The following is a 17,000-nucleotide window of genomic DNA, read 5'->3' as shown; positions in this document are numbered from 1 at the left end:
GGGAACATGGAAGAAGGAGCAGAAAGAGGGTAAGAGCCAGAATCCCAGAAGTCTTCTGTGCAGCAGTGTCTCCTAGAAATGGCTCCATAAACAAGATCAAGACAAGGGTCATGTTAGTGGAAATGTTAACACAAAAGGGGGAAATTTTTGCAGGGACTACACCTAGACAAAGAACTACAGGCAAATAATGAATGCTGGGAGAGGGAACATTAGCCTCTCACAAGAGCGAGCTTCCTTATTGGTTGCCAGCCTTGAAACCATATGCAGACCACCAACATAAACGGACTCACCTATAATCCCAGAACCGTGGAGGTGGGGGCAGGAGGTTCACCGTGTTCAGTGAGATACTCAGCCACATAGAAATAGGCAGGGAGTGATAGCATGTGCTCAGACATACAGATGAACACACACACACATAACACACAAACACACACATACCACACATATACACAACCCACATGTACACACAACCCACACATACACACAAGCACATACACACAACATACACATAGATGACACACATACACACAAAAGCACACACATGCCACACACACAGCACACACACACAAGCACCCTCCACATATACACAAGCACATACACACAACATACACATAGATGACACACATACACACAAAAGCACACACATGCCACACACACAGCACACACACACACAAGCACCCTCCATATACATGCACATACACACAACACACACAAGCAAATTCAAACACCATACACATATTCAACACACATACACACAAGCACATGACACAAGCACCCCCACATACATGATGTACACACCCATGCACAGATACACACATGCACACAAGCACACACACACACATCATACACACACACATGCATGCATGCAAGCACACATCCACACACACAGAACCCAGTGGATCTTTTTCTCAGAGCACTTCTAAATGAAAGAGAAATTAATAGAAATTAATACCATCTTCTGGGACTCTATTATTTGAAGTTTGGTGTCACTTGCAACCAAGCCCAGTCCCTACCCACAAGCCTGGATACTTTACTCTTAGTGCTGGGGATAGTGGGTAAGCCAAAACTTTTCAAAAACATATCTGAAATAACAGGGCTTATTGGGACTTTTTAGATGTTACCCAGAAAAATAACCCTGGGACAGGTCCCCAGAGTTCACAGCAACAGAGGACTGAGCTCAGAGGTAAGGGTATTTTTATAGGGAAATTAAGGGGAGGGGCTGCGCTGGCAAAGATGAGCTTGTGGTGCCTATAGGTAGATAGAACAAATGGAAATTTTGGGGGTGAGGGGCGGTCCATGAGGAGTGGTGCTTGCTTCTGATCTGCCTAGAATCTGTCTGGAAAGGTCACACATAAATAGGCCAAATGACTCTGGTGGTCAGCTGTCAGGATCTAAGGCAGGGTCACAGTGCCCACTTAGGCTGTGACACAATCCTTTCTGGTTTTGTCTGATTAATTCTCTCACTCTTCTCCTTTGCACCCGCCAAGCTCATGTAACTAAATGTAGCACATTCCAGAATTTTCTTTCTAGCACACCCTTTCCTCATTCTGCTCATAAAAGCCTCCAACTGGGCCAGCAAAAGGGCTCAGTGGGTATTTGCACACAAGCCTGATGACTGAAGTTCTATTTCTGGAACCCACACAACGGTGGAAAGAACTAACTTCACAAAGTTTTCCTGTGTGGCGGTCAGGACATGCATGAACCCCCCCCCCCAGGATACACACACCACATACACGCATACACACTATATATGTGTACATACATGATGCACATGTATATATGTGTTGATGGAACAGATCAGTCTCTCGTGACTTCTCAGTACCTTATATCACAGTGTGCAATTGCAGAGTAGCTACTACATAGCAGGCCCTGCGTGTTGACGTCCACTCCCTGCTTTAACACTCATGATGAGGTGCTGGAGAGAGGGTGCTATGGATTAGAGTGGCTGTTACACAAAAATGAGACCCTGAGTCCCAAACCTCAGCACTCAGGTAAAAAGTTAGGCATGGCCATGTGTGCTTGTGACCTCGGTGCTGGGCATGGGAGGTGACAAGCTGACTGTGGGCGCTTGCTGGCCAGCCTAGCCCAAGTGGAAAACAACAGGCTCCAGGCTCAGTGAAAGATCTCATCTGAAGGTGGCAAGTGATAGGGCAAGACACCCTCTGGATGTCCCCCTTTGGGTGCCACATGCACACACAGACACAAGACACACATACACAAACATGCCCACACAGACATCTACACAGTTACACACATACATACACACATATACACACAGACAGACAGATACATACACACATGCATACACACACAGACATGCACACACATACAAGCATACACACAGATACATACACAAAAAGACACATAGACATACTCATGTATAGACACACAGACATGCACACACACATAAACATACACACATGTACATAGACACACACACATAAACATAGACATGCACACACATAGTCACACACATAGACATACACACATAATCCACAAATACAGATATATATACACATAAACACACATAATATGCAAATACATACACACAGAGACACACAGACACATGTATATACATATATACATAAATACATGCATACACAAAGACATGCACACACAGGCAGACACACAGACATAAAAACATACACAGATACATACACACACAGGAACACACACATAGACACACATACATACACCTGCATACTCGTACAGATATGCACACAGAGAGAAACACAAATACATACACATACATAAACACACACAGACACACAGACACATAGATACATGCATACACAAGACACACTACACATAGACACACATACATACACATGCATACACACATATACAGACACACATACACATAAACACCACACATAGACACACATACACGTAAACACCACACATAGACACACAGATACATAGACACACACACATACACATAGACACATGCACACACACAATATTCAGGATGGCGCTTGAGGAAGAACGCCTTTAAAGTTCTCATTTCATAAATGGGAAAGTTCTCATTTACGAATGAAAGAAATGAGGCAATCTCTCTTTCTCCAAATGGCAGCAATAGTTTAGGATGGCACCAAAGGCATCCAAGTGGCTCCCCAGCCTCACACCCCCCTGAGCTGCCTGCATAGTCATTCACACACCTGCTAAATTGACCTTCCCTTCACCACATCAGAAAATCCAGGGGCCATAGTCTCTCCTCAGCCACTGGAGGCCTATCCAACCGCAGTCTCACACAGTCAATTCTGCACCCTCAAGTCCTCCCTTGGCTTCCAGGTCCTCCCACACAGGGTCCACCCTCCTCAGTACCCATGCGCCATGCTTCCTCTTACTGTCATTCATTTCAGCCAACTGTCCCCTCTGCCCACAGGCCACTCCGCAAGCCTGACAGCCCTTCCACAATCTCTGCCTCGCAAGGATGACTTTGAGACTCTGGGAGCCGGAGTGTGGGCGACTCATCTTTTAATGATTTGGAAGGCATCATCTGTCTTCCAGGCCAGAAGCAGTGAACACAGACAGACACAAGTTTGTGAGTGGTGGAAGGTGCGAGGTAGCAGCATTTCTTCCAGATGCCACTAGATGGCAGCAGGTCCCCCAATTGATAGTCGCTAGGAAAGCAACCATTTCATTCCGGACCCTGGGACCCTGGATGGAATCCATACACCAAAATAAGCTTTCAGAACGCCCAGGTCTGGTACTGATTAGTGCTGCCAGGGAGATGAGAAGGGGAGGGGAGGAACTGAGATCAGATATCTCTGAGCCACAGAGCACAGATGTGGACACAGACTCCTTGGGTTTGCTGGCTGACTTTGAACAAAGTTCCTAACCTTTCTGTGCCTCTGTTTCTTCATGTGTAAGAGCAGAGACTATATAAAAATGCTTACCCCAGAGGAATGGCTCTGGGAGGAGGAAGAGGGCACACGCTGGTATGCAGTGAGCAGGATGTGTTTGTGGAATCTATGAACAAAAATTCCCTGTCTAAGGCCTCTATATAAAAAAATTCTACAGACAGACTGACCGGTTAGAGCCCTGTGGTTATGGAGAGTTAGAGTGTTGCAGATCCAAAGCCAGCATTATCTTGGGCTATCTTCCATATCTTTACTTACCCAGGTATCACCATTTATCATTATTTTTCTACTACCAAGTGAAACCATTCACTCCCAACAGTCCCAGGTCTAAGAATGTTTCCAGCTAGCATTTAAAATCTAGGGTCCCCCATAATCTGCCTTACCCGCCGTCCTCACCACTGTATTTGTTAAGTGCCTTATTATTTTAGTTTGTTGTCTGACTATAAAAAGCTCACGGAGGAAATGTATAGTGTGATGTGTGTAATCCCAGCATTTGGATTCATGAGGAGTTCAGAGCTAGCCTGGGCCACATGAGAGCCTGTCTTAAAAACAAACAAAAATAAACAACAACAATAAAAAACAACAAGGAAACAGATGAACAGTTCACATAACCATTCCACAGGAAATGTGTGTATGTAGATTAGTTCAGAGCTAGCTTAAGCTACATGAGACCCTGTCTTTAAAACAAAACAGACAAACAAACAAAACAAACAAGGACACAGACTAATAGTTCCCATAACCATTCCACAGGAAATAGTGTCATAAATACACGTGTGTATGTAGAGTAATTCAGAGCTAGCCTGGGCTACATGAGACCCTGTCTTCAAAGCAAAACAAATAAAGAAAAAAAACAAACAAGAAAACGGACTAACAGTTCATATAACCATTCCACAGGGAACAGTGTCATACATACATGTGTGTATATATGCATGTATATATAACATGAGCCCCTGCTTCTAGCACTGCTCCCTCATGCTTGGGTCAGAGTAAATGGTCTCTTGCTTCTGGAGCAAGACCTGTGCTTTTCATCTGTGAGTCTCTAATCCTAGCTCTAGGGCACTCACAGAGTAAAAACAGGGCTCTACTGGTTTAGACTGGCTACACTCCAAAACAGAGAGGTAAGACAGCTGAGACTCTATTGGAGCCTGCAAGGTGGAGGGGTGTGCCCTCAGGGAAGCAGAGGAATGGGCAAGCACTGGGGTGGGGGACTGTGGAGGGGGGCCTGGCTCACCCAGGTGACAGGTGGAGGGGGGAAGTAGAGAGGGAGAGGGAAGGTGGCCAGTACCCTGGGCCACACCTGTTGACTGGGACAAGCAGATCCTGTAGGCCTGCCAATCTTTTCAACAAGCCTCTAAGGGCCTTAGGGGAAGGAGAAGCCTGCGTGGCGACTGTATTTTTAGCTCCCTGTGCATCTGCTGGCGTCTGTGAGACACCTCTCTTGTTCTCAGCCCTGGTCACTCACTGCCTCAGGCTACTGTGGGTATCTGGGGGAAAGGTTGACTTGGTTAGTATGACAGTGGCTAAGAAGGGTGGTCCCAGCCATGGGTGGTGAGTTTGTGAGAGATGTGAAGAAAGCCTGGGAGTCCTCACCCCATCAGGGCCTCCCAGGTTCTGTCAACATCAGGTTGGCTGTGCATGTGTCCTGGTCCATGACAGCCAGACGTGGGACTTAGCCAGGGATGCATCTGAGCTGGAGGTGGAAGAAACCAGGCAGAGGCCATGCTCAGATCAAGGAGGGAAGATGGAGGGGACCCAGGCTTTAGGAGCCAAGTGCTCCCTGCCACCACTGTGTCCTAAGTCCAAGAAGAGTCAGAAGGAGTCATCTCTTGACCTTGCGAGAGAGATTCGTTGGCTGCCAAAAGGCTGTCAAGTCCCCAGGTCACTAGATAAGTCTGGGGCCTTGAGTAAGACAAGCTGCAGAGCTGCCTGGGTACATAGCTGCCCAGTGGGCACTGGCAGACTGAGCTCCTGGCTTGCCTGGTCCAGAATGGTGTTCAGAATCCTCAGAAGGTGTAGCCTGGACAGGAAAAGCCAGATGAGCATTTAGCCCCACCCCCTTGCTTGTGTGAGACCCAACAGGCTCTCTGTACCCTCTGTACAGGCTCTCTGTACCCCAGAGTCCTAGCAAAGAGGGAGTGGTATGCAGGTGACATTTGGGTCAATGTAAAGAATTTGTACAGCTCTGGGTAGTGGTCAGTGACCCTAGAAATATTCAAGCAGATATCAGGTGGTGGTCCGTCAGAGGACGTTTAGTGGGAAATTGGATGGGACACACTGAAAGGCCTCTTTAGCATCTAGACAACATGTCCCTGTTGTTCTAGAAGTCTCCATCCTTAGATGTCTACAATCCTGGAATCTAGAAACCAAGGTTCTAGAGAAGTAAACATAAAAGGCTTTGGTACCTGAGAACTTTTATCCAAGGATCTTGAGACTCTTGAGGTAGATTTTACAAGTCTCAATCTTGAGGATGCAAAGCACTCTGGGATAGGCAGAGAATTGAGCTGCCTAGGGAGTTTAGCCTGTCACATGGGTGCCTAGCTAACTCATATGTATACGTGTGTGACAAGAATGTGGAAATCAGGCTATGAGGAGTTTTGCACACCAGGCTTCTCCATGGTGGGTCTGCAGCCTTCTAGCCTGGCCAGGATGCAGCTGTCACAGGGAGACTAACAGGCACCAAACAGAGGGGCTGGCTCCAGGTCTCCATAGCAACTGAGAGGCAGGCTCTGTTGTGGTAAAGTGTAAGTACACACAGTTGCCCAAGCCACCCTAAGAGCTTGTGGTAAAGTCCCCCTGCTTTAGAGCTGCAGGCTTTCCTAGGAAGGCTGGCTCATGGGGCCCCTGCCAAACCCATGAGAGCTCCTAGCTAAACACCTCACACCACTGAGGGACTGATGAGGGTTTAATTACCTTGGTTACTACTGGACAACTCTGGGAAGCTAGAAGCCCGAACAGAGCTGGATGGTACTGTCCAAGGGACACTCAATAAAGTGTGACTTCTGCACAGAGTCCCATTGATGTAAGGTAGAATCCAGAGCTGCTGGTCTGTCAGGCCTGTCAAGGAGTGAGCCAGTGCAACCCCAGAATGTAGCCCAGGTGGTCTGGCCATCCTAGCACAGTTGGCCTCTTTCCTTCTGTCTTTCGCTCCTGTACTCAGAACTCATCCTGAGTGACCAGAGATGTGTGTGTGTCGGGAGAGAAGTGGGAGCTGCAGAGGGCCAGCTTCTGTAAACCAGCACTAACCAGGCCCTCAGCCCCAGGCTGTAGAATGAATGGCTGACCAAAGGGACACGTGAATGATACATGAACATCCCCTCTGGAACCCACGTTTCTAGTTTCCTGCTTTCTTGGCCACTGGTGGCCAGCAGCCTGGGCACGAACAAGAGTGATTCTTGTCTTTCACTCACCCACAACTGGCTGGTGTTCCAGGAGGAGACACAGAGTCATGCTGGAAGTGAAGGTTCACGGGACCTGACCTCCCTCCAGACCCCTGAGGAAGGATGTAGGATCTGGGCCCAAGAACAGCTCTCAGTTCTCTCCCAGGGCTGGGCATGAATCTCACACTTTTTCTGTTGTGTTTTCCCAATATTGTTTGACTCCAGCCAGAGCCCTGCTCACGGTTTGAAGAGACAACTGACTGGCAGCGCTAACAGCTCCAGCTGTTCAGGTAGAATCCTGCTATTGGCTGCCCTGACTCTGCCCTGTGGTTGGTGACTGAGTTGAAGAGATCAATTAAGTGGTCTCACAATGTGGCTCCCACTGTCACCTCAGCTGGGCCCACTCGAAAAGTTTCCCTAGAGCAAAGGTTCTCAGCCTTCCTAATGCTGCAACCTTTCAATACAGTTCCTCATTGTTATTTCTGTTGCTGCTTCATAACAGTGACTTTGCTACTGTTATAAATCGTAATATAAATTTCTGATATGCAGGGTGTCTGATACACAACCCCTGTGAAAGGGTTGTTCAACCCCCAAAGGCATGATAACCACAGGCTGAGAACCACTGCTCTAGAGTCATGAAGGATGGCTACTCTCTGCTGACACACACAGAGTAGACCCAACGTAGTCAGACTCATGTGACCTGTTCTTTCTGAGCTAAACTATAAGTAGGATGGTGGCCCCTTCCTTGCTTGGTAGTTGGATGGGATCATGCCACGGACACTTGTGAAAACCTGACAATCCACTAGGTATGCTCACATGTGCCTTTAGTCCAAGCATTCAGGAGACAAATGTAGGCAAATTGCTGCGTTTGAGGCCAGCCTGGGCTATACAGCAAATCCCAAGCCAGTCAGGGCTGCATAGTGAGAAAACTCTGTCTCAAATAAGACAAGACAAAAACGGGAACAAACAGAAGTGTCCATGTGACCTCCATCCCTGCACTGAGCACCCTCCACAGGAGTACTGTGAGATTCTTGGCCGAAGGATGTCCTTAATGTGTTGTTTCTGCATATGACAGAGCGGCTGTCATAGCGTGTGTGCTCTGTGACTGTTGGCTGGTTAGTAGGTAAGTGATGAATGGGTAGATGGAGAGAGAGGGTGTGTGAAGGAATGAGAGATGATGGATAGATAGATTGGATAATTGATGGGTGGACCATGGATGAAGGATGGATAGTGGGTGGATGGATGGATGATAAATAATGGATAAATTATGGATAGGTGGATGAGTGATGGATGATGAATGGATTGATTGATAAGTAATAATTGATGGATGGGAATAAATGCATAGATGGATTGATGGATAACAGCTGGCTGGCTGGCTGGCTAATGGACAGGTGACAGATGGGTAGACCGGACAGATAGATGGAAACTCAGTGCAGTCTCTGTCTTTCCTATAAAGCAGCCTATCTTTTATTCAACAATATTTCTTCAGCTCAAATTAGGTACAGAACCCCATGTGGGGCTCAAAAGATCTACAGATGAATAAAGCAGACCCTCTGACCCCTCACAAGGTACAAAATAATATTTTAAAATTGATTTTTATATGCACACACACTCTCTCTCACAGAATTCAGAGGACAACTTTCAAGAGTCAGCATCCTTCTCCCACCACGTGGGTCCTGAAGATGGAACTTGGGCCTTTAGACTCGGAGGCCAGTGCCTTTACCCTTGGGACCATCTCTGTAGCTCCCAAATAAAAGAGCATGCATGAACTGTGGGTCCAGACTCACTAGAATCAAACACCGGCTGTGTTATTATTCATCCTGGGGACCATGTCACTGTTTACCCTATGGGCTCCTTGGGGAATTGCAAGAACTAGGCAAAGGGAAGAGGGTCTGTGCCTGGCAGAGTCTGGGAGTGTTAGCATCTACCTCCGTGATGGAAGTGCCATGTGCTGCAGCAAGGGCAGTGGTGGAGCAGGAGATCACAAGGAAAGGGAGGAGCTGAGAGTTTCAGGGAGCATGGTAGCACAACCTTGCAAAGGAAGCCAGGAGCAGGCCCAGAGCTGGGCATTCTTCAAGTCAGAGAATTGTCTAGGTTGGTTCAGCCACAAGCACAGACCCATTTTGGCTTCTTTGTACCACTTCCAGCTAGGCTTGGAGCATCAGGAAAGTAAGAAGAGGGCCTGCAAGATGGTTCAGTGGGTATGAAGACTTGCCACCAAGGCTGAAGATCTGTGTAAGATCCCTGGGTCATTCTGAAAGGAAAGAATCAACTCCTGAAATTGTCTTCTGACCTCTACAAACATGCTATATCACACATGCACACACACACACACACACACACACACACACACACACAGAGACACACACATAATAAGAAAACAAAACAAAAGCAGTCAGAAAGTGAGAGGAAGAGACTTCTGGGGGCCAGCAAGATGCCTGTGCCCAAGCTTAGAAACATGACAAGTCCCCTTGGGGCAGCAGACAGGGGGGGAATTGGGTTTCAGCTGCTGGCAGTGGCTTTGGTGCCCTTCTGTGGGCTTGTGCAAGTCCAGACAGTGGCCTGGCTGCTTCCCACTCCCCACCCCCTACTGCCCCAAGCTGTCCTAGCTCCCCACAATGGCACTTGCCCCAAAATAGCTGCCCATGTGAAGGTTAGAGAAAGGCAGAGATTAGACCCCTGGGGGTGTTGAGGACAGTGGCAGGAGGGGCATGTGGCACCCAGTGATCCTGGCCAGACTAGCATCCAGGAAGGTATAAAAGTCCTTCAGGACCAGGTGGCCTCAAATCACAGCTGACAGCCGGCCCACACTCTCTCCTTTTGTCCTCTTTAGAAGCGACCATGGGGCTCAGTGATGGGGAATGGCAGCTGGTGCTGAATGTCTGGGGGAAGGTGGAGGCCGACCTTGCTGGCCATGGACAGGAAGTCCTCATCAGGTAAGAGGAAGAGACCCTTATCCCAATACCTGTTTGATCACCTTATGGCTACAAGGTAGAAGCTGGCAGGGTAGACCAGTTGGCTGCAGTGATGAGGTCGGATTTCACTTGCTTCTAAGTGCTAGAGACTGGAGTGGGGAAAGAAAAAGGGGATCCATCCATCTCAGCTGATGTCAGCAACCAAAGCTGAGCATCAGACAGCCCACCAGATGAATCTTTTCATGTCAGAGAGTCAGAATAATGAGGGGCAGTGATAGATCTTGTCTACTAGTGTGGACTGAAAGCTTGGATAACGTAGTTGCCTTCGGCTGCAAGGCATTCCTAGACATGCCCAGAAAAATTGCAGATTCTGAGCCTGGGCAAGGGGAGGGGGCTGAGGCTCATACACAGGGCTTCACTGCTCACTCAGAGGCTGGGGCTCTTCCCTGGGTTCCGGGCTTGGCTGCCTCAGAAGCCTGATGGGATATGCACGAGTGGTAATTTTTGGCTCTGGGGGGAGGTTGTTCTGTTGCTAGCAGCCCCTGCAATGTCTGTGAAGCTGTAGTTTGGAAATGAATTGCTTGCTATTTATGATCTAGGGTGAGTTCCTCTCCTGATCTCAATGTTCTTGCATACTCCCTTTATCCGTTTCTAACCCTTTTGCTTGAGAGCAAGGTAATCTGAGTCAGAGGCCTTTAGGCAGCTATGCTGGAAGGAGGCTTGCCAGCTGCTGGGTATTTCAGCTCCTTCCTGTCTGTCTATCTCCCCCAAGCCCTCTGAAATGCTGGGCCTACAAGCCTGTCTAACTGGACTAACTCCCACCCCAAGTTGGCATCAATTCCTAGGCCACAGATTTCCTATGTGACCTTGGACAAGTTGTTTCTCCTCTCTAGGCCCTATTTCTACCTTGGACTTTTTGTCACCGTCTCTGAGACCACTGCCTACTCTCATGCCCTGGGATTCAGAGTCCCTACCTCTTTTACAATGGACAGCAGATTATTGTGTGTAGGACTGGTAGAACAGAGTCTTGCAAGACTCCAAGGCTGCCAGGGCCTGGGCAGTGACTTGGGGCTTGAAGGAGACTCAGAGTAGTGCATTGTGCCATTAGAGAGACACTCTTCCCTTCCCTGGGGAGTAATTGAGGCCTGCCAGGACCCAGGGCCAGGTGGGGTACAATGCCAAGGCTGCTGACCCTGGGAGGCCCCAAGGGCTTAACACCCACCGTTTCTCAGGCTTGGGTCATGGGGCCACACCAGCTGCTCCTGCCCTCTCCTGTTGGGGGAAGTGGTCTTCCAGGGTGGCAAGTGTCGGGGCAAGCAGCAGAGCTGTGGACTCCAGGTGGCAGGGACTGTTACCTCTGAGCCCTACCTCACCTCTTCATGGTCAGATATTTTCTGGTTCATTTATAACTGCATTTTAAAAAAAGATGTACTTATTTTATTTTTGTGAGTGTCTTGCCCACACATCTGGATGTGCATCCTATGTGTGCAATACCCAGGAGGCCAGAGGAGAGCATTGGAGCCCCTGGAACGGGAGTTACAGATGGTTGTGAGCTGTCATGAGGTTACTGGGAACTGAACTCGCATCCTCTGGGGAGCAGCAGATGCTCTTACTGAGCCGTCTCCCCAACCCTTGTGATGACATTTTTGTTGGGGAAAGGATTTCAGAGCCAAGAAAGTTTGGAAATGACTGGTAGCGAGAGCAACCTTTCACATAATGAGAGCTGTCTCACAGAGTCACAGACAGTCTGTGCCAGTGACGGGCCACCCCTAAAAAAGGCTCCTGGTGGTGATAATGGCGATGAAGGTGGAGAGGAAGCGAAGGGAGTCTCACAGAGTGAGCTCCATGCCGGGTCACCTTTATGAACGCAAGCATGAGCTCATGTATCACGGCTAACAGAGAGGTTTAGCAACTTGTCCTAAATCACACAGCTAGTAAGACTGCAGATGGAATTCAAACTCAGGCCACTTGGCTGTAGCCCATGCTCTTGGTGACCCTTCTATCTACCACCCCATGTGCTCCTAAGATGGGGTCTGATTGGGCAACGGTTTAGAAGAGAAGCAGAGAGGATCTTCCCTTCCCTGGCCAGCCAGATCGCCTGTATGCTGAGCCTGGCCTCCTGGCAACAAGATGAAGAAAGGAACCCTGGGGAACCATCCTAGGTTTCTTCAACAGGGGCTGAATCAGGTGTGTTTAGGGGAATCCAAGGACGTGGGCTCTGGACCTCTCCCTGGACTCCATCTGTGGGACTCAGGGTTCAGGGAGCAAGTGGCTATGTGGGGCCTGTAGGCCTGGACCTCTCCTTCTATAATGTAAACAAGCCTAATCCTATTCTGCCTAGTGCTGGGCAAAGGTGAGGTTGGGGTAAGCCTTCTAGAAGCTAGGAAGTCAGTTTGGTTTACACTCAATGAGCTAAGACCCAGAAAGGCTGAGTGCCTGTTTCGGCATCTCACAGGACACTGGAGACTGAGCCAGAACCAGAATGTAGTGTCTCTAAAGCCCACAGCCTCGAGTCCCTGTTCCTGCTGTCTTCTGGCCCCTTTCAGCCTAGTGACCTTGGGCTCACCTGTGGGTGTCAGGCCTCCCATCTGTCAGCAGGAACTCAAGGGTCATTGTTGCTAGATAATAATAGTCAGGAGCACAGAGACCCTTCACAGGGTGCCAGAGACAAGCTGTCAGTGACGCACACAGCTCTGGATGGGCTCCTGGGGTGATGGCAGTAATACAACCAGGACTGGGGACAGGCCCAACCGATCTTCATGGCACCAGCTTGTGTGCATGGCTTTTCACCCACGTGAAGAACAGACTTGGGTGTTTGTGTGTGTGTGTGTGCTTCTGAGAATACACACTCTGTGTGTGTGTGTGTGTGTGTGTGTGTGTGTGTGTGTGCTTCTCAGCAGGACACTTGGGTTTCCTGTGCCTAAGTTTCTACAGCTGTCACATGGAGTCTGCTACATCAGGCTCTTTCAGCAGGGTTCTGAACAGTGATGGTTGCCTTGGAGTGGCTTGGAATCACAGAGCAAGAAGTAACCCATGTATGTTCCTGAGTCCATGTAGCTGGAATGGGCACATGGTGGGGGGCTGGGGGGGGGGCTGTAGTCAACCGAACTGATGACTGACACACAGTGAAGTGCTTGAGAGGTGGGAAGGCCTATCTTGATGAGTGACCATGGACATGGAAGAGGGGCATAGATCAGCTGACCTGAGCGGCTGTATCAAGCACCCATCCACTGGTGACGTGGAACCATCCCCACTATGGAGCATTGAGCCTTTTGTCCTGCACTGTCCGGAGACTGATCCAGACATGCACAGGGAGACAGGGCTCCCACACTCCCTCTGCTGGATGCGCACTAGATCTCTTAGTTCCTCCTCTGTGACGTGATGCAGTCACAGAACTTGCTTCAGGAGTACTGTGGGGATTCAGTAAATTATCCTGCAAAGTGCTTTAAGGACACATTGTGTCCTTTGTGAATACTCTGTCCCTCACTGTAAATCCTAACCAGGCTGGTCTTGGAGTAGGGATGGAAAAGGGAAGGAACACCAGGCTCCCACATGAATACAGTCTCCATTGGCCCTGAGAGGGGATGAAACAGCTAGAGAGAAGAGTTGGGGGCATCAGCAGATCACAAACTCGAGGGATCACAGAGGAAGATGACTCTTTAGCACCCAGACCTAGCTCCTGGGTTGGATGAAGCAGCTTAGTTGTCCTGGTCATAGGAGGGTCTTCCCATGGGACTGTGGGGCAGAGGCAGTGGGTGGGGGACCAAGTGCTTCCCGTACAGCTTGGTACACAAAGACAAACCTATATGCTCATAGTGGTTCTTATAAGAATAACACAGATTCTAGGTGGCTATGGTTACCCTGATAAACATGTCAGAGTGCAGCCCTAGGAGACATCAGGTGTAAATGCTAGCTAGTACTGTCCAGGCTCCAGTTCTGAGCTCTGACACCACCTGCTCTGAGCCAGAGCAGGCGACTGCCTTTGATGGTGTTTTATTTGCCCACAAGTGGATCAGGGACTGGCCTCATCTGGGGAGGCTGGTGGCTCTTATAGCCCTCATTGTTTTTCCAAAGCAGGACTTGGGTTCCTGGCTGGATAAAGCCAGAGCTCAGGAGGTGGCAGGCAGGAGCAGCTGTGACCTTTGGTGGGTCCCCTTGCCATCACCATTGGAAAGTGGATGAGGTAGGATCTGAAGTTTATGCCAGCATAGAGTGGTCTCAACGGCAGCCACAGATAGTCATGAGGTCTAGAATTTCAGGTTTCAGCCCCTTTAGGCAGGAAGCGATAGAGGAATCCCTCATACAGACTGTGGCTGTCTGCCTTCTCTGCACGCTAGCCCTGAGGTCCTCCTGGGAACACGTCCAGAATCATGTCCCAGTCTATAAAATGGGAAGAGTGTGAATGGCATTGTAGGTAGGTGTGAGCCCAGCATAGAACTGCACACTCTACCCCAGTGCATCCCACTGTCGGCTCTCCAGAGAACAGGAAGAGGGTGAGAATGGAGAGACATTACCGCCGTTGGCCTTCTCCACAACCAAGAGAAGAAGAGGGTGATGGTATTGATCATAAAGGAAGAACAGCAAGCATTTGTCCCACACTGTGCCAAACACCCAATGGGTTAACTCATTTAGTCCATTAGATAAGAGCACGTTACCCCCAGTCATGGAGATCCTGAATCACAGAGAGAGGTGTGGTGAGGTGGCCCCGGCAGCACCCACTGGGAAGAGACACAACTGGAGTCTAGTGGCATCCGCGCAACTCACTCTATCCCTTCTTGTCCTTTAGTCTGTTTAAGACTCACCCTGAGACCCTGGAGAAGTTTGACAAGTTCAAGAACCTGAAGACAGAGGATGAGATGAAAGGCTCAGAGGACCTGAAGAAGCATGGTTGCACCGTGCTCACAGCCCTGGGTACCATCCTGAAGAAGAAGGGGCAACATGCTTCCGAGATCCAGCCTCTGGCCCAGTCACATGCCACCAAGCACAAGATCCCGGTCAAGTACCTGGAGGTAGGTGGCCACTGCAGGCGAGCAAGTCTCCCAGGGCAGAGATATAACTCCCAGCTTAGCCACTCAGTGTGAGTGGCCTGCTTTCTCCCCACTAAACCCCAGTTCTCCTTCACAACTTGTCCCAGCCCTGTCCCTCTTGAGGGTGCTGAGCTAGCAGGGATGCGTCTGTCACAGTCCCTGGGTCTAACTTCAGCTTACTGTCTGCCTGCTCCAGGACCTCAACCTGGTCACTTGGTAGTCTCTTCAGTAAGATGCCACCCCTTGGTACAGCAGACAAAGCTGTATGGGACCAAAGTCTAAGTCAATGATGATAAAGAAATCAGTGCTATGAGAGTTCCATCATGGGTCTTTGGATTCGGGGCGGCTCCAGTCTCCATCTGGGCAATAGGGGTACCTGATCTCACCTGGCCCCTCTTCCCTCAGTACCAGGTTCAGGGATAAAATCACATGATGGGAAAAGCCTCTTCCCAGGTGTCCTGATTGACAGTCCTTCCTGGTGGGCTAGCTAATGCTGAATAAGGTCTTGTCCACTGCATGCAAGCTCTCATGGGCTAGTAGTGTGGGCACACGAGAAGTGAGAAAGGGGCTCCAGAGAGGCCCCCTGGGTTCAAGTGACCCTCCCTGGCTGTGTGACTTCAGCACACAGCTACACCTGTCTCTGCCTCAGTTTCCCCATTTACAAAGCAGGGATGGTGGTGGTGCCTGCCTCCAGATAGTCAGGTTTAAAGGACTTGGTTCACAGTGATTGCACAGAATGGCACCTGGGACATCGTAAGTGTCCTATAGTAAGGAGAAGGGCAGTGGGTACACACCCACAACTCATGGCTTGCTCTGTCCTGTGACCTACAACCTCTTGTCCCCTTCTTGCAGTTTATCTCGGAAATCATCATTCAAGTCCTGAAGAACAGACATTCCGGGGACTTTGGAACAGATGCTCAGGGTGCCATGAGCAAGGCCCTCGAGCTCTTCCGGAATGACATTGCTGCCAAGTACAAGGAGCTGGGCTTCCAGGGCTGAGCCACAGGCTCCCACTGTCCGGCCCACCAAGCTGGGACCCAGTGTTGTGTAGCAAGTAGAGTGTGCAGTGCCCTAGGTTAGCAGAGAACGGAAGGGGTTAGCTTAGTGTGGAATCCGCCCACACCCCTGGGGACAGAGCTCTGGGCAGCATTACTCTGGAACCCAGAGGTGCAAAGTGGCCTCTGCTTCCTCAGCTTTGCTGGGTCATGCTCAGGTCTTCTGTCACCTAAGTCCCAACCCACTTTCTCCTGGTTTTGGGAAAATCCCTTTTCCACTGTCACAGTTGACCCCCAATCCAAGTCACTGACTAGCAGAGCCTGACCTTTGAATGAGATGGAGGGTTGCTTAAAGGGACTGGAGGGCAGAAAGCCAGAAGTCTCCTGCTGCTCAGCTTCCCACTCACCCACCTTGTTTCAATAAAATATCCTGCAACTCCTCCTTTCTTGTCTCTGTCTGGTATATTTTTATCCCTTCTGGCAAGGGAAACACCCACAAGCATCCCTGGAAGAAACAGGAAGGTGCATTATGGGATTGCAGGCAGACAGAAAATGTGAGACAGGCCCCTCTCTACAGTCACCTCTCAGTGGCAGGCACATACTGGGTTAGGTTCAGGGACAGAGAAGAAAGGGCCCCCATCTGGGCTCTGATCAAGATGGTGGGCCTACAGACAGGGTCAGCTGACCTTGGCAGTCTGGGGATCAGTGCCAGGTGCCCAGGGCAGGAGACAGGGAGGAGATGTCACTGTGGATCTGACAGCTGAGGCAATGTGAGAAGGTCACCCAGCCAGAAAGTAGCAGAGCTGAGAGCCAAACAGTGGCC

General features: G+C 49.6%; 1 protein-coding gene across 1 annotated transcript; it reads left to right on the top strand.

Moving 5' to 3' along the window:
- Positions 1 to 10,011: 10,011 nt before the first annotated feature.
- Mb (myoglobin) lies at positions 10,012 to 16,619 on the top strand. The gene is made up of 3 exons (XM_034516802.2): positions 10,012 to 10,176; positions 14,942 to 15,164; positions 16,035 to 16,619. Exons 1-3 carry the CDS (start codon positions 10,082 to 10,084, stop codon positions 16,179 to 16,181), a joined length of 465 nt encoding a protein of 154 aa, XP_034372693.1. The 5' UTR covers positions 10,012 to 10,081; the 3' UTR covers positions 16,182 to 16,619.
- Positions 16,620 to 17,000: the final 381 nt, after the last annotated feature.

The sequence above is a fragment of the Arvicanthis niloticus genome, chromosome 13 (genome assembly GCF_011762505.2).
Source record: "Arvicanthis niloticus isolate mArvNil1 chromosome 13, mArvNil1.pat.X, whole genome shotgun sequence".
NCBI classification, from domain to species: Eukaryota; Metazoa; Chordata; class Mammalia; order Rodentia; family Muridae; genus Arvicanthis; species Arvicanthis niloticus.
The sequence above is the reverse complement of the archived record's forward strand: the minus strand, read 5'-3'. Positions and strand labels throughout refer to the sequence as shown.

What these genes read in the sequence shown, in the direction of transcription:
- Mb (XM_034516802.2), top strand. Translation starts at nt 10,082, where the DNA reads ATGGGGCTCAGTGATGGGGAATGGCAGCTGGTGCTGAATGTCTGGGGG. An exon ending in GGACAGGAAGTCCTCATCAG is followed by an intron (nt 10,177 to 14,941) that starts GTAAGAGGAAGA and finishes CTTGTCCTTTAG; the next exon opens with TCTGTTTAAGACTCACCCTG. An exon ending in TCCCGGTCAAGTACCTGGAG is followed by an intron (nt 15,165 to 16,034) that starts GTAGGTGGCCAC and finishes CCCTTCTTGCAG; the next exon opens with TTTATCTCGGAAATCATCAT.